The sequence below is a fragment of the Dendropsophus ebraccatus genome, chromosome 13 (genome assembly GCF_027789765.1).
Source record: "Dendropsophus ebraccatus isolate aDenEbr1 chromosome 13, aDenEbr1.pat, whole genome shotgun sequence".
In the NCBI taxonomy this organism is placed as follows: domain Eukaryota; kingdom Metazoa; phylum Chordata; class Amphibia; order Anura; family Hylidae; genus Dendropsophus; species Dendropsophus ebraccatus.
This window is the reverse complement of record NC_091466.1, coordinates 620,674-634,962: the sequence shown is the minus strand read 5'-3', so window position 1 is coordinate 634,962 and position 14,289 is coordinate 620,674. Positions and strand designations below refer to the sequence as shown.

Genomic DNA, 14,289 nt, shown 5'->3' with positions numbered 1-14,289 from the left:
TGTGACCTCATTGGGATGGGACCACCTCCTGATGTGACCTCATTGGAATGTGACTGCCTCCTGATGTGACCTCACTGTGATGTGATTACCTCCTGATGTGACCTCACTGTGATGTGACCACCTCCTGATGTGTCCTCATTGGGATGTGACCATCTCCTGATGTGACCTTACTGTGATGTGACCACCTCCTGATGTGTCCTCATTGGGATGTGACTACCTCCTGATGTGTCCTCATTGGGATTTGACTACCTCCTGATGTGTCCTCATTGGGATGTGACCATCTCCTGATGTGACCACCTCCTGATGTGTCCTCATTGGGATTTGACCACCTCCTGATGTGACCTCATTGGGATGTGACCACCTCCTGATGTGACCTCACTGTGATGTGACCACCTCCTGATGTGATCTCACTGTTGTGACCACCTCTTGATGTGACCTCATTGGGATGTGACCACCTCCTGATGTGACCTGATTGGGATGTGACCACCTCCTGATGTGACCTCACTGTTGTCACCACCTCCTAATGTGACCTCATTGGGATGTGACCACCTCCTGATGGGACCTCATTGGGATGTGACTATCTCCTGATGTGTCCTCATTGGGATGTGACAATCTCCTGATTTAACCACCTCCTGATGTGTCCTCATTGGAATGTGACCACCTCCTGATGTGACCTCATTGGGATGTGACCACCTCCTAATGTGTCCTCATTGGGATGGGACCACCTCCTAATGTGACCTCACTGTGATGTGACCACCTCCTGATGTGACCTCACTGTTGTGACCACCTCCTGATGTGTCCTCATTGGGATGTGACCACCTCCTGATGTGACCTCATTGGGATGTGACCACCTCCTAATGTGTCCTCATTGGGATGGGACCACCTCCTAATGTGTCCTCATTGTGATGTGACCACCTCCTGATGTGACCTCACTGTAATGTGACCACCTCCTGATGTGACCTCATTGGGATGTGACCACCTCCTAATGTGTCCTCATTGGGATGGGACCACCTCCTGATGTGACCTCACTGTTGTGACCACCTCCTGATGTGTCCTCATTGGGATGTGACCACCTCCTAATGTGTCCTCATTGGGATGGGACCACCTCCTGATGTGACCTCACTGTAATGTGACCACCTCCTGATGTGACCTCATTGGGATGGGACCACCTCCTGATGTGACCTCACTGTTGTGACCACCTCCTGATGTGTCCTCATTGGGATGTGACCACCTCCTAATGTGTCCTCATTGTGATGGGACCACCTCCTGATGTGACCTCACTGTTGTGACCACCTCCTGATGTGTCCTCATTGGGATGTGACCACCTCCTAATGTGTCCTCATTGGGATGGGACCTCCTCCTGATGTGACCTCACTGTAATGTGACCACCTCCTGATGTGACCTCATTGGGATGGGACCACCTCCTGATGTGACCTCACTGTTGTGACCACCTCCTGATGTGACCTCACTGTAATGTAACCACCTCCTAATGTGACCTCATTGGGATGGGACCACCTCCTGATGTGACCTCACTGTTGTGACCACCTCCTGATGTGTCCTCATTGGGATGTGACCACCTCCTAATGTGACCTCATTGGGATGTGACCACCTCCTGATGTGACCTCACTATGACTTTCTGATGTGACTGTTATATTATTGGAGGTCTGGGCTGTGTAACCTTCATGAGGTGTGATCTCTGATGGTGGAACCCGTGGTGAAAGTAGTATTGACTCACTTTAGAAATTGGCATTTCTTTTTATAATATAATAGAAAACAATAATCTGCATCTCATACAAAATACAAACATGTTACATGTGGCCAGTTTAGAGGTAGAAGATTTTATTCCACCTTAAAGCAGTGATCGGCGCTGTTGGTGACACTTGCTCTTGTCCTCACCCACAGATAGTTGGCCCAACCGTGGCATGCTCAGTCTGTTCCTATGAGGCACCTCCTTAGAGTAGGCATCAGGCTCATGAGTAAATATGGATTGGAGACCATGCAAGGTCTTTTCTTCTAGAGTATTGGATCCAAGCAGTTCTCCTTCACTACAAGACAATGGCATACAGCTGAAAGGTCTATGTGTTCTGCTACTGGCCGACTTCACTGTAAACCTTGGAGCATGCGGAGCATTGTCGGTCTTAGATGTGTCCATAATGTCATAGGAATCTCCGACACAGTATGTCTGCATACGCCTGATTGGGTTCTGAGATTGACGTTCCTTGGCCAGGGACATTGCTGTATCAAAGGAAATACTGGTGGCGTTTCTCCAACTGGATCGCCTCTTTAGTGCGTTGTCAGTAGATGTCTCAGTTGTCTCCATGTCACTGCTCTTTTCTGGCTTCTGTGACTTTCTGTCCCTGTTTTCTGATGACAAAGAGCTGACTTGTATCTTACTCTTTAACACGGTGTCAGTAGATGTCTCTGCTGTCTCTGTGTGGCTGCTCTTTTCTGACTTTTGTGACCTGCCATCCCTGTTTAGAGAGGATGAGGTGCCAATCTGTATCTTGCTCTTTAGGGCTGGAGGCAGCTTGGCAAACTGTGGTTTGGGTGGCACAACGGGAACAGATTTTATTTGCTGTATTTTATTGGTGGTGGCCATCAGCTTCATGGCTACACTGCCATCAGGGTACATCCCATTAGGAAGATTGCTGTCCACCTCAGCAGGAGGACAGCAGATGTGTGGAAGTCTCTGCCCCTTCACATCCTCTTCATTTGCCGGTTTAGCTGGTCCTTCTTCCTGTAGGGAATCCTTCAGCTTTTCCTCTAGGGTTGTTGTGTTGATATGGTCACATATTTCATCAAATTCTACAGCTTCAGGAGAACAATCACCAATAGATGTATCAGTGGTAGACTCAGGGCCTTCTGCAGATCCACCATCAGTACTGTGACTTTGCTGATTGACCATCTCCTCAGGCCCAGGAGAAGGATTGGTTGTAGAGATGTTCTCTATTCTGGAGAGACAATTATCTGATATGTTTTCTCCGTCATGCAAGTCAGGATTTTTTACAGTTAAGTCTTCATTTTTACCATCCCCATAGTCCGGTGGTGCCTTAGATAACAGATGGATCTCCGTGAGCCAGGATGTTGGTTCATGGGGTGTCATGTGTTCCTCCAGCAAGTTTTCACATTCATGAAGTTGTTCTACTGTGTAATTCATGTCATTCTCAGCTCCTTCTTGCCCAGTGGGTACAGTACTTTGCTCTAATTCTTTACCATTTACAGTTACCATATGGTCTTCTCGATTGAGCCCTTCTTGCTGTATTTCCTCAGGAGCTGAGTGGGCAGTTTTATCCTGTAGATTGGGAATGTCCATGTTGTTGTCCTCTCTGAACCCAGAATCTAATCTGGTTGTTTCCTCCTCCGATGTATCTAACTCTCTGCTGCAGGGCACATGTTCCTTTGTAGCTGCATCATCTGGGCTACAGCCTTGACTGTCATGACCATCCACCACTATATTATCCTTTTTATTACGTTGGGTTTCTGAAGCCACCAGTGATTGTTCTTGGCTATAGGATACATCACAAGGCTTGAGCTGATCCTCCTCGAGAGCCCCTTCTCCCAGTTCCATACCTTTGATAAAATTCTCATGTAACATACAATGTTGAACCTCAGAAGATGGCTGCAGCCTCTCCAGGGCTATCTCTGGGTCCTGTGTTATTGGGCTGAGGTCGTCATGAGCACTAAGATAAATGTCTTCTAGGCTTTCCTGCTTCACCTTCCAATGTCCAATCTCATCTACGAATCCCATGGGCATGAAATACGCCTGCTCGGCCTCGTCCACCTCGCACAGGTCATCTGGTGGAGGCTCCACTGAAAATTCTTCCATCTGAAAGTAGAAAACAAACAAAAGGTTGGGATCTAGCGTCTGGATTGCTCTGACAGACAATTCTAATCTTATGACTAATCAGAGCTGATCCTGCTGTGTATGGTCAATGGCAGTAAGTGAGGCGTTTAAAGCCTAAACTGCGCCCTAAACAGGAACATAAAGGGACTACACAGGGGAGGACTTGCCTGGTTCATAGCATGCGGGTCATACCCCAACATTTCATTGTCCACTATGTTTTCTGGTATCTTCTCAGTGCTGGTGTCCTGGGCATCTAGAAAGGAGAAGGAGTCTTGGACCTCCAGTGAAAGGCGAGCATTCTGCTTTTCTGGCTCCTCTGTCTCTGTGTTTTCTGCTCCTGAAATGGGAAAGATAACAGAAATGAGACGAGTCACGTTCCAAGAAGCTGCAGAGTGTCTCTCTAAAGGGGTTATCCAGTGCTACAAAAGCATGGCCACTTTCTTTTAGAGACAACACGACTCTTGTCTTCAGTTTAGGTGCGTTTTGCAATTAAGCCCCATTCACTTCAATGGAACTGAGCAGCAAAACCCCTAGAGTGGGGCTGTCTCTGGAAAAAAGTGGCCATGTTTTTGTAGAGCTGGATAACCCCTTTAAGGCTAGCTTAGGAAACCTTCTGGCAATTGGTTTCTTGTCACAGCGGTTATCTGAAGACTCAGCACTTAGCACTCCAAATCTCTGCTCTTCTGTGGATGATCTTATATAAGCAGAAAAGTATGTAAAATGGAGGACAAACATCCAACCACTTACCCAGCAAAGGGAAAGAGCAACCTAAGCACATGAAACCTTCAAGGCTTTCCATGGCGTAGCCCACCTGTGATGAGTTAGGAGAACCTCTAAGTTTGTGGGGCTGATGTCAGCATGATTATGTATGCTGGATCCTGATGGACATTGAGACACCTGGGCCTTTGGGACACCTGACCTAAGCGATTATCGGCCAATATGGCCAATAATTGCTTTGTGTAATAAAAGGCAAGGATCGGCTGACATGTGCGTTGTTGGCTGATTGTTGTCTTTCAACATGCAGGTAGCAAAGATCTGCTGCCGTCGCTGGCTTCTCTGATTCAGCCGGTGTAATAGGGTCTTTACTTGCAGGTCCCATTGGGATTCCATGAGGGTGAGGCATGGATGAGTCTGGTTTGCACTATAATGCAGATCCATAAATCCCTTTTTAGTATTTATGTCCCATGCTGCATCATTTCCACCCGGGATCCTGCATCCTACAAGCTGCTACCAACCCTTCACGTATAGATGGAGCTGACTGGGCTGTAGTACTAGAACGTAATAAGTCACCCCATGAGGCCACCCTTTAGCCTCTCATTATATAGCCTGAATATTTACCACTCCACTTGTCGCTCTCTTGGTCTGCCACTTGGCTCAGTCTTGTTTTGTCTGTATCCTCTGGCTCTGCACACAGGTTTCCGTCTAGTGAGAAGAAGGTTTTGGAGCCTTTGTGTGGAGCCACTGTGCTGAGTCTTGGACACTCCATGCCTCTGGTCAGTCGAGATAAATTAGATGTAATATGGAAAGGGAGCGTAACTGAATAGGGTTCAGAGATGTGGACTCCCACACACTTCTCAGCACGGCTTGGGTTAGATTTGGGTGAGCGGCCCAGTGGAATCCCTGAAATGGAAGACCTTCCTGATTTTGGTGTTGTGGGTTCTGACTTGGCTTGACCGTCTTCATCTTCATACTCTGTATCGTTTGTGTCCAGTGAATGTGGCTGCTCCTCGCAATCCAAGAACGTAAATTCAACATTCTCTTCTTTCGATGGAGACCCAAGACTTTCCCTTCGGAGAGAGAGTTGGTTTCTAGGAGATCGTAACACCAGGTTATTCTGCTCCAGATCGCTTGCTGTCAGGGAACAAAGGTTTCAGTGCCACATGCAGTATGTATGGAGGTAAGGATCAGTCAACAACTGGTAAAAAACTGTAGAAGATGCCACCTAGTCTTGGACTTGAGGGGGTCTTAGTGGGAGTGGACCTGAGGGGCCTCAGTGAGACTGGACCCGAGGAGTCTCAGTGGGATTGGACCTGAGGGCGGCCTCGGTGGGATTGGACCTGAGGGCGGCCTCGGTGGCAGTGGACCTGAGGGCGGCCTCGGTGGCAGTGGACCTGAGGGGGGCCTCGGTGGCAGTGGACCTGAGGGGGGCCTCGGTGGCAGTGGACCTGAGGGGGGCCTCGGTGGCAGTGGACCTGAGGGGGGCCTCGGTGGCAGTGGACCTGAGGGGGGCCTCGGTGGCAGTGGACCTGAGGGGGGCCTCGGTGGCAGTGGACCTGAGGGGGGCCTCGGTGGCAGTGGACCTGAGGGGGGCCTCGGTGGCAGTGGACCTGAGGGGGGCCTCGGTGGCAGTGGACCTGAGGGGGGCCTCGGTGGCAGTGGACCTGAGGGGGGCCTCGGTGGCAGTGGACCTGAGGGGGGCCTCGGTGGCAGTGGACCTGAGGGGGGCCTCGGTGGCAGTGGACCTGAGGGGGGCCTCGGTGGCAGTGGACCTGAGGGGGGCCTCGGTGGCAGTGGACCTGAGGGGGGCCTCGGTGGCAGTGGACCTGAGGGGGCCTCGTGGGATTGGACCTGAGGGGGCCTCGTGGCATTGGACCTGAGGGGGCCTCGGTGGGATTGGACCTGAGGGGTCTCAGTGGGATTGGACCTGAGAGGTCTTAGTGGGATTGGACCTGAGGGGGCCTCAGTGGGATTGGACCTGAGGGGCCTCAGTGGGATTGGACCTGAGGGGCCTCAGTGGGATTGGACCTGAGGGGGCCTCGGTGGGATTGGACCTGAGGGGGCCTCGGTGGGATTGGACCTGAGGGGGCCTCGGTGGGATTGGACCTGAGGGGGCCTCGGTGGGATTGGACCTGAGGGGGCCTCGGTGGGATTGGACCTGAGGGGGCCTCGGTGGGATTGGACCTGAGGGGGCCTCGGTGGGATTGGACCTGAGGGGGCCTCGGTGGGATTGGACCTGAGGGGGCCTCGGTGGGATTGGACCTGAGGGGGCCTCGGTGGGATTGGACCTGAGGGGTCTCAGTGGGAGTGGACCTGAGGGGTCTCAGATCCAATCCCACTGAGACCTCTCAGATCCAATCCCACTGAGACCTCTCAGATCCAATCCCACTGAGACCTCTCAGATCCAATCCCACTGAGAGGTCTTAGTGGGATTGGACCTGAGAGGTCTTAGTGGGATTGGACCTGAGGGGTCCCAGTGGGACTGGACCTGAGGGGGGCCTCAGTGGGAGTGGACCTGAGGGGGGCCTCAGTGGGAGTGGACCTGAGGGGGCCTCAGTGGGACTGGACCTGAGGGGTTCTCAGTGGCAGTGGACCTGAGGGGGCCTCAGTGGGATTGGACCTGAGGGGGCCTCAGTGGGATTGGACCTGAGGGGGCCTCAGTGGGATTGGACCTGAGGGGGCCTCAGTGGCAGTGGACCTGAGGGGGCCTCAGTGGCAGTGGACCTGAGGGAGCCTCAGTGGGATTGGACCTGAGGGGGCCTCGGTGGGATTGGACCTGAGGGAGCCTCAGTGGGATTGGACCTGAGGGGGCCTCGGTGGGATTGGACCTGAGGGGGCCTCAGTGGGATTGGACCTGAGGGGTCTCAGTGGGAGTGGACCTGAGGGGTCTCAGATCCAATCCCACTGAGACCTCTCAGATCCAATCCCACTGAGACCTCTCAGATCCAATCCCACTGAGACCTCTCAGATCCAATCCCACTGAGAGGTCTTAGTGGGATTGGACCTGAGAGGTCTTAGTGGGATTGGACCTGAGAGGTCTTAGTGGGATTGGACCTGAGGGGTCCCAGTGGGACTGGACCTGAGGGGGGCCTCAGTGGGAGTGGACCTGAAGGGGGCCTCAGTGGGAGTGGACCTGAGGGGGCCTCAGTGGGACTGGACCTGAGGGGGTCTCAGTGGCAGTGGACCTGAGGGGGCCTCAGTGGGATTGGACCTGAGGGGTCTCAGTGGGAGTGGACCTGAGGGGGCCTCAGTGGGACTGGACCTGAGGGGGTCTCAGTGGGATTGGACCTGAGGGGTCTCAGTGGGAGTGGACCTGAGGGGTCTCAGATCCAATCCCACTGAGACCTCTCAGATCCAATCCCACTGAGACCTCTCAGATCCAATCCCACTGAGACCTCTCAGATCCAATCCCACTGAGACCTCTCAGATCCAATCCCACTGAGAGGTCTTAGTGGGATTGGACCTGAGAGGTCTTAGTGGGATTGGACCTGAGGGGTCCCAGTGGGACTGGACCTGAGGGGGGCCTCAGTGGGAGTGGACCTGAGGGGGGCCTCAGTGGGAGTGGACCTGAGGGGGCCTCAGTGGGACTGGACCTGAGGGGGTCTCAGTGGCAGTGGACCTGAGGGGGCCTCAGTGGGATTGGACCTGAGGGGGCCTCAGTGGGATTGGACCTGAGGGGGCCTCAGTGGGATTGGACCTGAGGGGGCCTCAGTGGCAGTGGACCTGAGGGGGTCTCAGTGGCAGTGGACCTGAGGGAGCCTCAGTGGGATTGGACCTGAGGGGGCCTCAGTGGGATTGGACCTGAGGGGTCTCAGTGGGATTGGACCTGAGGGGGCCTCAGTGGCAGTGGACCTGAGGGTCTCAGTGGGACTGGACCTGAGGGGTCTCAGTGGGACTGGACCTGAGGGGGCCTCAGTGGGAGTGGACCTGAGGGGGCCTCAGTGGCAGTGGACCTAAGGGGTCTCAGAGGGATTGGACCTGAGTGGTCTCAAAAGGAGTGGTCCTGAGGGGGTTTCAGTGGGACTGGACCTGAGGGGTCTCAGTGGGATTGGACCTGAGGGGTCTCAGTGGGATTGGATCTGAGAGGTCTTAGTGGGATTGGACCTGGGGGGGCCTCAGTGGGATTGGACCTGAGGGGCCTCAGTGGGATTGGACCTGAGGGGTCTCAGTGGGATTGGATCTGAGAGGTCTCAGTGGGACTGGACCTGAGGGGGCCTCAGTGGGAGTGGACCTTAGGGGGGCCTCAGTGGCAGTGGACCTGAGGGGGCCTCAGTGGGATTGGACCTGAGGGGGCCTCAGTGGGATTGGACCTGAGGGGGCCTCAGTGGGAGTGGACCTTAGGGGGGGGGCTCAGTGGCAGTGGACCTGAGGGGGCCTCAGTGGGATTGGACCTGAGGGGGCGTCAGTGGCAGGGGACCTGAGGGGGCCTCAGTGGGATTGGACCTGAGGGGTCTCAGAGGGATTGGACCTGAGGCGGCCTCAGTGGCAGTGGACCTAAGGGGTCTCAGAGGGATTTGGACCTGAGTGGTCTCAAAAGGAGTGGTCCTGAGGGGGTTTCAGTGGGACTGGACCTGAGGGGTCTCAGTGGGATTGGACCTGAGGGGTCTCAGTGGGATTGGATCTGAGAGGTCTTAGTGGGATTGGACCTGAGGGGGCCTCAGTGGGATTGGACCTGAGGGGCCTCAGTGGGATTGGACCTGAGGGGTCTCAGTGGGATTGGACCTGAGGGGGCCTCGGTGGGATTGGACCTAAGGGGTCTCAGAGGGATTGGACCTGAGTGGTCTCAAAAGGAGTGGTCCTGAGGGGGTTTCAGTGGGACTGGACCTGAGGGGGTCTCAGTGGGATTGGACCTGAGCCTTCATGGAGTTATTTAGCCCTCTGCACCATTCCCACTTCTACAGACACAGGAAGGGACATCTTTTTTTGGCGATAGGCCCACTTTGTATAATTGTATGGCCGTCTGTCTCTCCCATCAGACCCCCATCCTCCCTATACACACGGCCCAGCCATCTCGTTGTCAATCAGCAAGTTTACAAATCCGCAGTCATTGACTACACATCACTTTGTAATAGGCGGAGGGCGGCTGATGGAAGAGTATAGAGAGTTCTCCCCGGGGTCCCCCGACATTCCCCATCTGTGCAGTGACGGGCCACTCAACCAATCACTGGCCGCCGGGCTGCCCTGTCTCAGTCAGAGATTGGCTGAGCGGCCTGTCACTGCAGAGATGGCTTCAGAAGTGGCAGCGTCAGTGAGCGGGGAACAGGCAGAAGGACACCAGGGAGCCTGGAGAGGTAAGTATAACTTCTATGTATGCCGGAATACTAGCAAGGGCCGCACGGACATCGCTAACAATAGATGTCTATATCTACAGCATCTTCATACTTCTACACTATGCCAGCCAGAGCACTGCTTTTAGAGCAGAGTGGTGGTCAGTAACATACACAGTGGGAGGGAAGAGCAGCCTATCAGGAGAAGGCGGCAAGTTTACTGCTGTCATGTCAGAAATCTATAACTATATGAGATGGGAATACCCCTTTAAGTAGGGCTGGCCGAATAATCAAATTCTATCCATTCATTGCTCCCTAAATTGAAAATCGATTATTTTTTTTTAAATAAAAAAAATCAATTTTCAATAAACAAAACAAAAAGTGCTCTCTGTCCTGCAGGGGGAGCAGCTTCAACACAGAGAGTGACCGGGCCCGGGGGTGGGGTTACCAGCCACCTCCAGCATCAACACAGAGAGTGACCGGGCCCGGGGGTTACCAGCCACCTCCAGCATCAACACAGAGAGTGACCGGGCCCGGAGGTTACCAGCCACCTCCAGCATCAACACAGAGAGTGACCGGGCCCGGGGGTTACCAGCCACCTCCAGCATCAACACATTGAGTGACCGGGCCCGGGGGTTACCAGCCACCTCCAGCATCAACACATAGAGTGACCGGGCCCGGGGGTTACCAGCCACCTCCAGCATCAACACAGAGAGTGACCCGGCCCAGGGGTTACCAGCCACCTCCAGCATCAACACAGAGAGTGACCGGGCCCGGGGGTGGGGTTACCAGCCACCTCCAGCATCAACACAGAAAGTGACCGGGCCCGGGGGTGAGGTTACCAGCCATCTCCAGCATCAACACAGAGAGTGACCGGGCCTGGGGGTGAGGTTACCAGCGACCTCCAGCATCAACACAGAGAGTGACCGGGCCCGGGGGTTACCAGCCACCTCCAGCATCAACACAGAGAGTGACCGGGCCCGGGGGTTACCAGCCACCTCCAGCATCAACACAGAGAGTGACCGGGCCCGGGGGTTACCACCCACCTCCAGCATCAACACAGAGAGTGACCGGGCCCGGGGGTTACCAGCCGCCTCCAGCATCAACACAGAGAGTGACCGGGCCCGGGGGTGAGGTTACCAGCCACCTCCAGCATCAACACAGAGAGTGACCGGGGGTGGGGTTACCAGCCGCCTCCAGCATCAACACAGAGAGTGACCGGGCCCGGGGGTGAGGTTACCAGCCACCTCCAGCATCAACACAGAGAGTGACCGGGGGTGGGGTTACCAGCCGCCTCCAGCATCAACACAGAGAGTGACCGGGGGTGGGGTTACCAGCCGCCTCCAGCATCAACACAGAGAGTGACCGGGCCCGGGGGTGGGGTTACCAGCCACCTCCAGCATCAACACAGAGAGTGACCGGGGGTTACCAGCCACCTCCAGCATCAACACAGAGAGTGACCGGGCCCGGGGGTTACCAGCCGCCTCCAGCATCAACACAGAGAGTGACCGGGCCCGGGGGTTACCAGCCACCTCCAGCATCAACACAGAGAGTGACCGGGGCCGGGGGTTACCAGCCACCTCCAGCATCAACACAGAGAGTGACCGGGCCCAGGGGTTACCAGCCACCTCCAGCATCAACACATAGAGTGACCGGGCCCGGGGGTTACCAGCCACCTCCAGCATCAACACAGAGAGTGACCGGGCCCGGGGGTTACCAGCCACCTCCAGCATCAACACAGAGAGTGACCGGGCCCGGGGGTTACCAGCCACCTCCAGCATCAACACATTGAGTGACCGGGCCCGGGGGTTACCAGCCACCTCCAGCATCAACACATAGAGTGACCGGGCCCGGGGGTTACCAGCCACCTCCAGCATCAACACAGAGAGTGACCCGGCCCAGGGGTTACCAGCCACCTCCAGCATCAACACAGAGAGTGACCGGGCCCGGGGGTGGGGTTACCAGCCACCTCCAGCATCAACACAGAAAGTGACCGGGCCCGGGGGTGAGGTTACCAGCCATCTCCAGCATCAACACAGAGAGTGACCGGGCCTGGGGGTGAGGTTACCAGCGACCTCCAGCATCAACACAGAGAGTGACCGGGCCCGGGGGTTACCAGCCACCTCCAGCATCAACACAGAGAGTGACCGGGCCCGGGGGTTACCAGCCACCTCCAGCATCAACACAGAGAGTGACCGGGCCCGGGGGTTACCACCCACCTCCAGCATCAACACAGAGAGTGACCGGGCCCGGGGGTTACCAGCCGCCTCCAGCATCAACACAGAGAGTGACCGGGCCCGGGGGTGAGGTTACCAGCCACCTCCAGCATCAACACAGAGAGTGACCGGGGGTGGGGTTACCAGCCGCCTCCAGCATCAACACAGAGAGTGACCGGGCCCGGGGGTGAGGTTACCAGCCACCTCCAGCATCAACACAGAGAGTGACCGGGGGTGGGGTTACCAGCCGCCTCCAGCATCAACACAGAGAGTGACCGGGGGTGGGGTTACCAGCCGCCTCCAGCATCAACACAGAGAGTGACCGGGCCCGGGGGTGGGGTTACCAGCCACCTCCAGCATCAACACAGAGAGTGACCGGGGGTTACCAGCCACCTCCAGCATCAACACAGAGAGTGACCGGGCCCGGGGGTTACCAGCCGCCTCCAGCATCAACACAGAGAGTGACCGGGCCCGGGGTTACCAGCCACCTCCAGCATCAACACAGAGAGTGACCGGGGCCGGGGGTTACCAGCCACCTCCAGCATCAACACAGAGAGTGACCGGGCCCAGGGGTTACCAGCCACCTCCAGCATCAACACATAGAGTGACCGGGCCCGGGGGTTACCAGCCACCTCCAGCATCAACACAGAGAGTGACCGGGCCCGGGGGTTACCAGCCACCTCCAGCATCAACACAGAGAGTGACCGGGCCCGGGGGTTACCAGCCACCTCCAGCATCAACACAGAGAGTGACCGGGCCCGGGGGTTACCAGCCGCCTCCAGCATCAACACAGAGAGTGACCGGGCCCGGGGGTTACCAGCCACCTCCAGCATCAACACAGAGAGTGACCCGGCCCAGGGGTTACCAGCCACCTCCAGCATCAACACAGAGAGTGACCGGGCCCGGGGGTTACCAGCCACCTCCAGCATCAACACAGAGAGTGACCGGGCCCGGGGGTTACCAGCCGCCTCCAGCATCAACACAGAGAGTGACCGGGCCCGGGGGTGGGGTTACCACCCACCTCCAGCATCAACACAGAGAGTGACCGGGCCCGGGGGTTACCAGCCACCTCCAGCATCAACACAGAGAGTGACCGGGCCCGGGGGTTACCAGCCACCTCCAGCATCAACACAGAGAGTGACCGGGCCCGGGGGTGGGGTTACCAGCCACCTCCAGCATCAACACAGAGAGTGACCGGGCCCGGGGGTGGGGTTACCACCCACCTCCAGCATCAACACAGAGAGTGACCGGGCCCGGGGTTACCAGCCACCTCCAGCATCAACACAGAGAGTAACCGGGCCCGGGGGTTACCAGCCGTCTCCAGCATCAACACAGAGAGTGACCGGGCCCGGGGGTTACCAGCCACCTCCAGCATCAACACAGAGAGTGACCGGGCCCGGGGGTTACCAGCCACCTCCAGCATCAACACAGAGAGTGACCGGGCCCGGGGGTTACCAGCCACCTCCAGCATCAACACAGAGAGTAACCGGGCCCGGGGGTTACCAGCCACCTCCAGCATCAACACAGAAAGTGACCGGGCCCGGGGGTTACCAGCCACCTCCAGCATCAACACAGAGAGTGACCGGGCCCGGGGGTTACCAGCCACCTCCAGCATCAACACAGAGAGTAACCGGGCCCGGGGGTTACCAGCCACCTCCAGCATCAACACAGAAAGTGACCGGGCCCGGGGGTGAGGTTACCAGCCACCTCCAGCATCAACACAGAGAGTGACCGGGCCTGGGGGTGAGGTTACCAGCCACCTCCAGCATCAACACAGAGTGACCGGGCCCGGGGGTGGGGTTACCAGCCACCTCCAGCATCAACACATAGAGTGACCGGGCCCGGGGGTTACTAGCCACCTCCAGCATCAACACAGAGAGTGACCGGGCCTGGGGGTGAGGTTACCAGCCACCTCCAGCATCAACACAGAGAGTGACCGGGCCCGGGGGTGGGGTTACCAGCCACCTCCAGCATCAACACAGAGAGTGACCGGGCCCGGGGGTTACCAGCCACCTCCAGCATCAACACAGAGAGTGACCGGGCCCGGGGGTTACCAGCCACCTCCAGCATCAACACAGAGAGTGACCGGGCCCGGGGGTTACCAGCCACCTCCAGCATCAACACAGAGAGTGACCGGGCCCGGGGGTTATCACCCACCTCCAGCATCAACACAGAGAGTGACCGGGCCCGGGGGTTATCACCCACCTCCAGCATCAACACATAGAGTGACCGGGCCCGGGGGTTA

The 14,289-nt window shown here is 56.4% G+C and overlaps 1 protein-coding gene across 1 annotated transcript in view; it reads right to left on the bottom strand.

Annotated features, from left to right (window-relative positions):
• Positions 1 to 1,750: 1,750 nt before the first annotated feature.
• ARHGAP30 (Rho GTPase activating protein 30) overlaps positions 1,751 to 14,289 on the bottom strand; it is a 78,600-nt gene continuing 66,061 nt past the window's right edge. The window contains exons 10-12 of the mRNA XM_069950452.1: positions 5,183 to 5,695; positions 4,012 to 4,181; positions 1,751 to 3,826 (exon numbers count right to left, since the gene is read on the bottom strand). Coding sequence (XP_069806553.1) covers positions 1,850 to 3,826; positions 4,012 to 4,181; positions 5,183 to 5,695 — 2,660 coding nt within the window. The 3' untranslated portion in view covers positions 1,751 to 1,849. The remainder of the gene's footprint in view (positions 3,827 to 4,011; positions 4,182 to 5,182; positions 5,696 to 14,289) is intronic.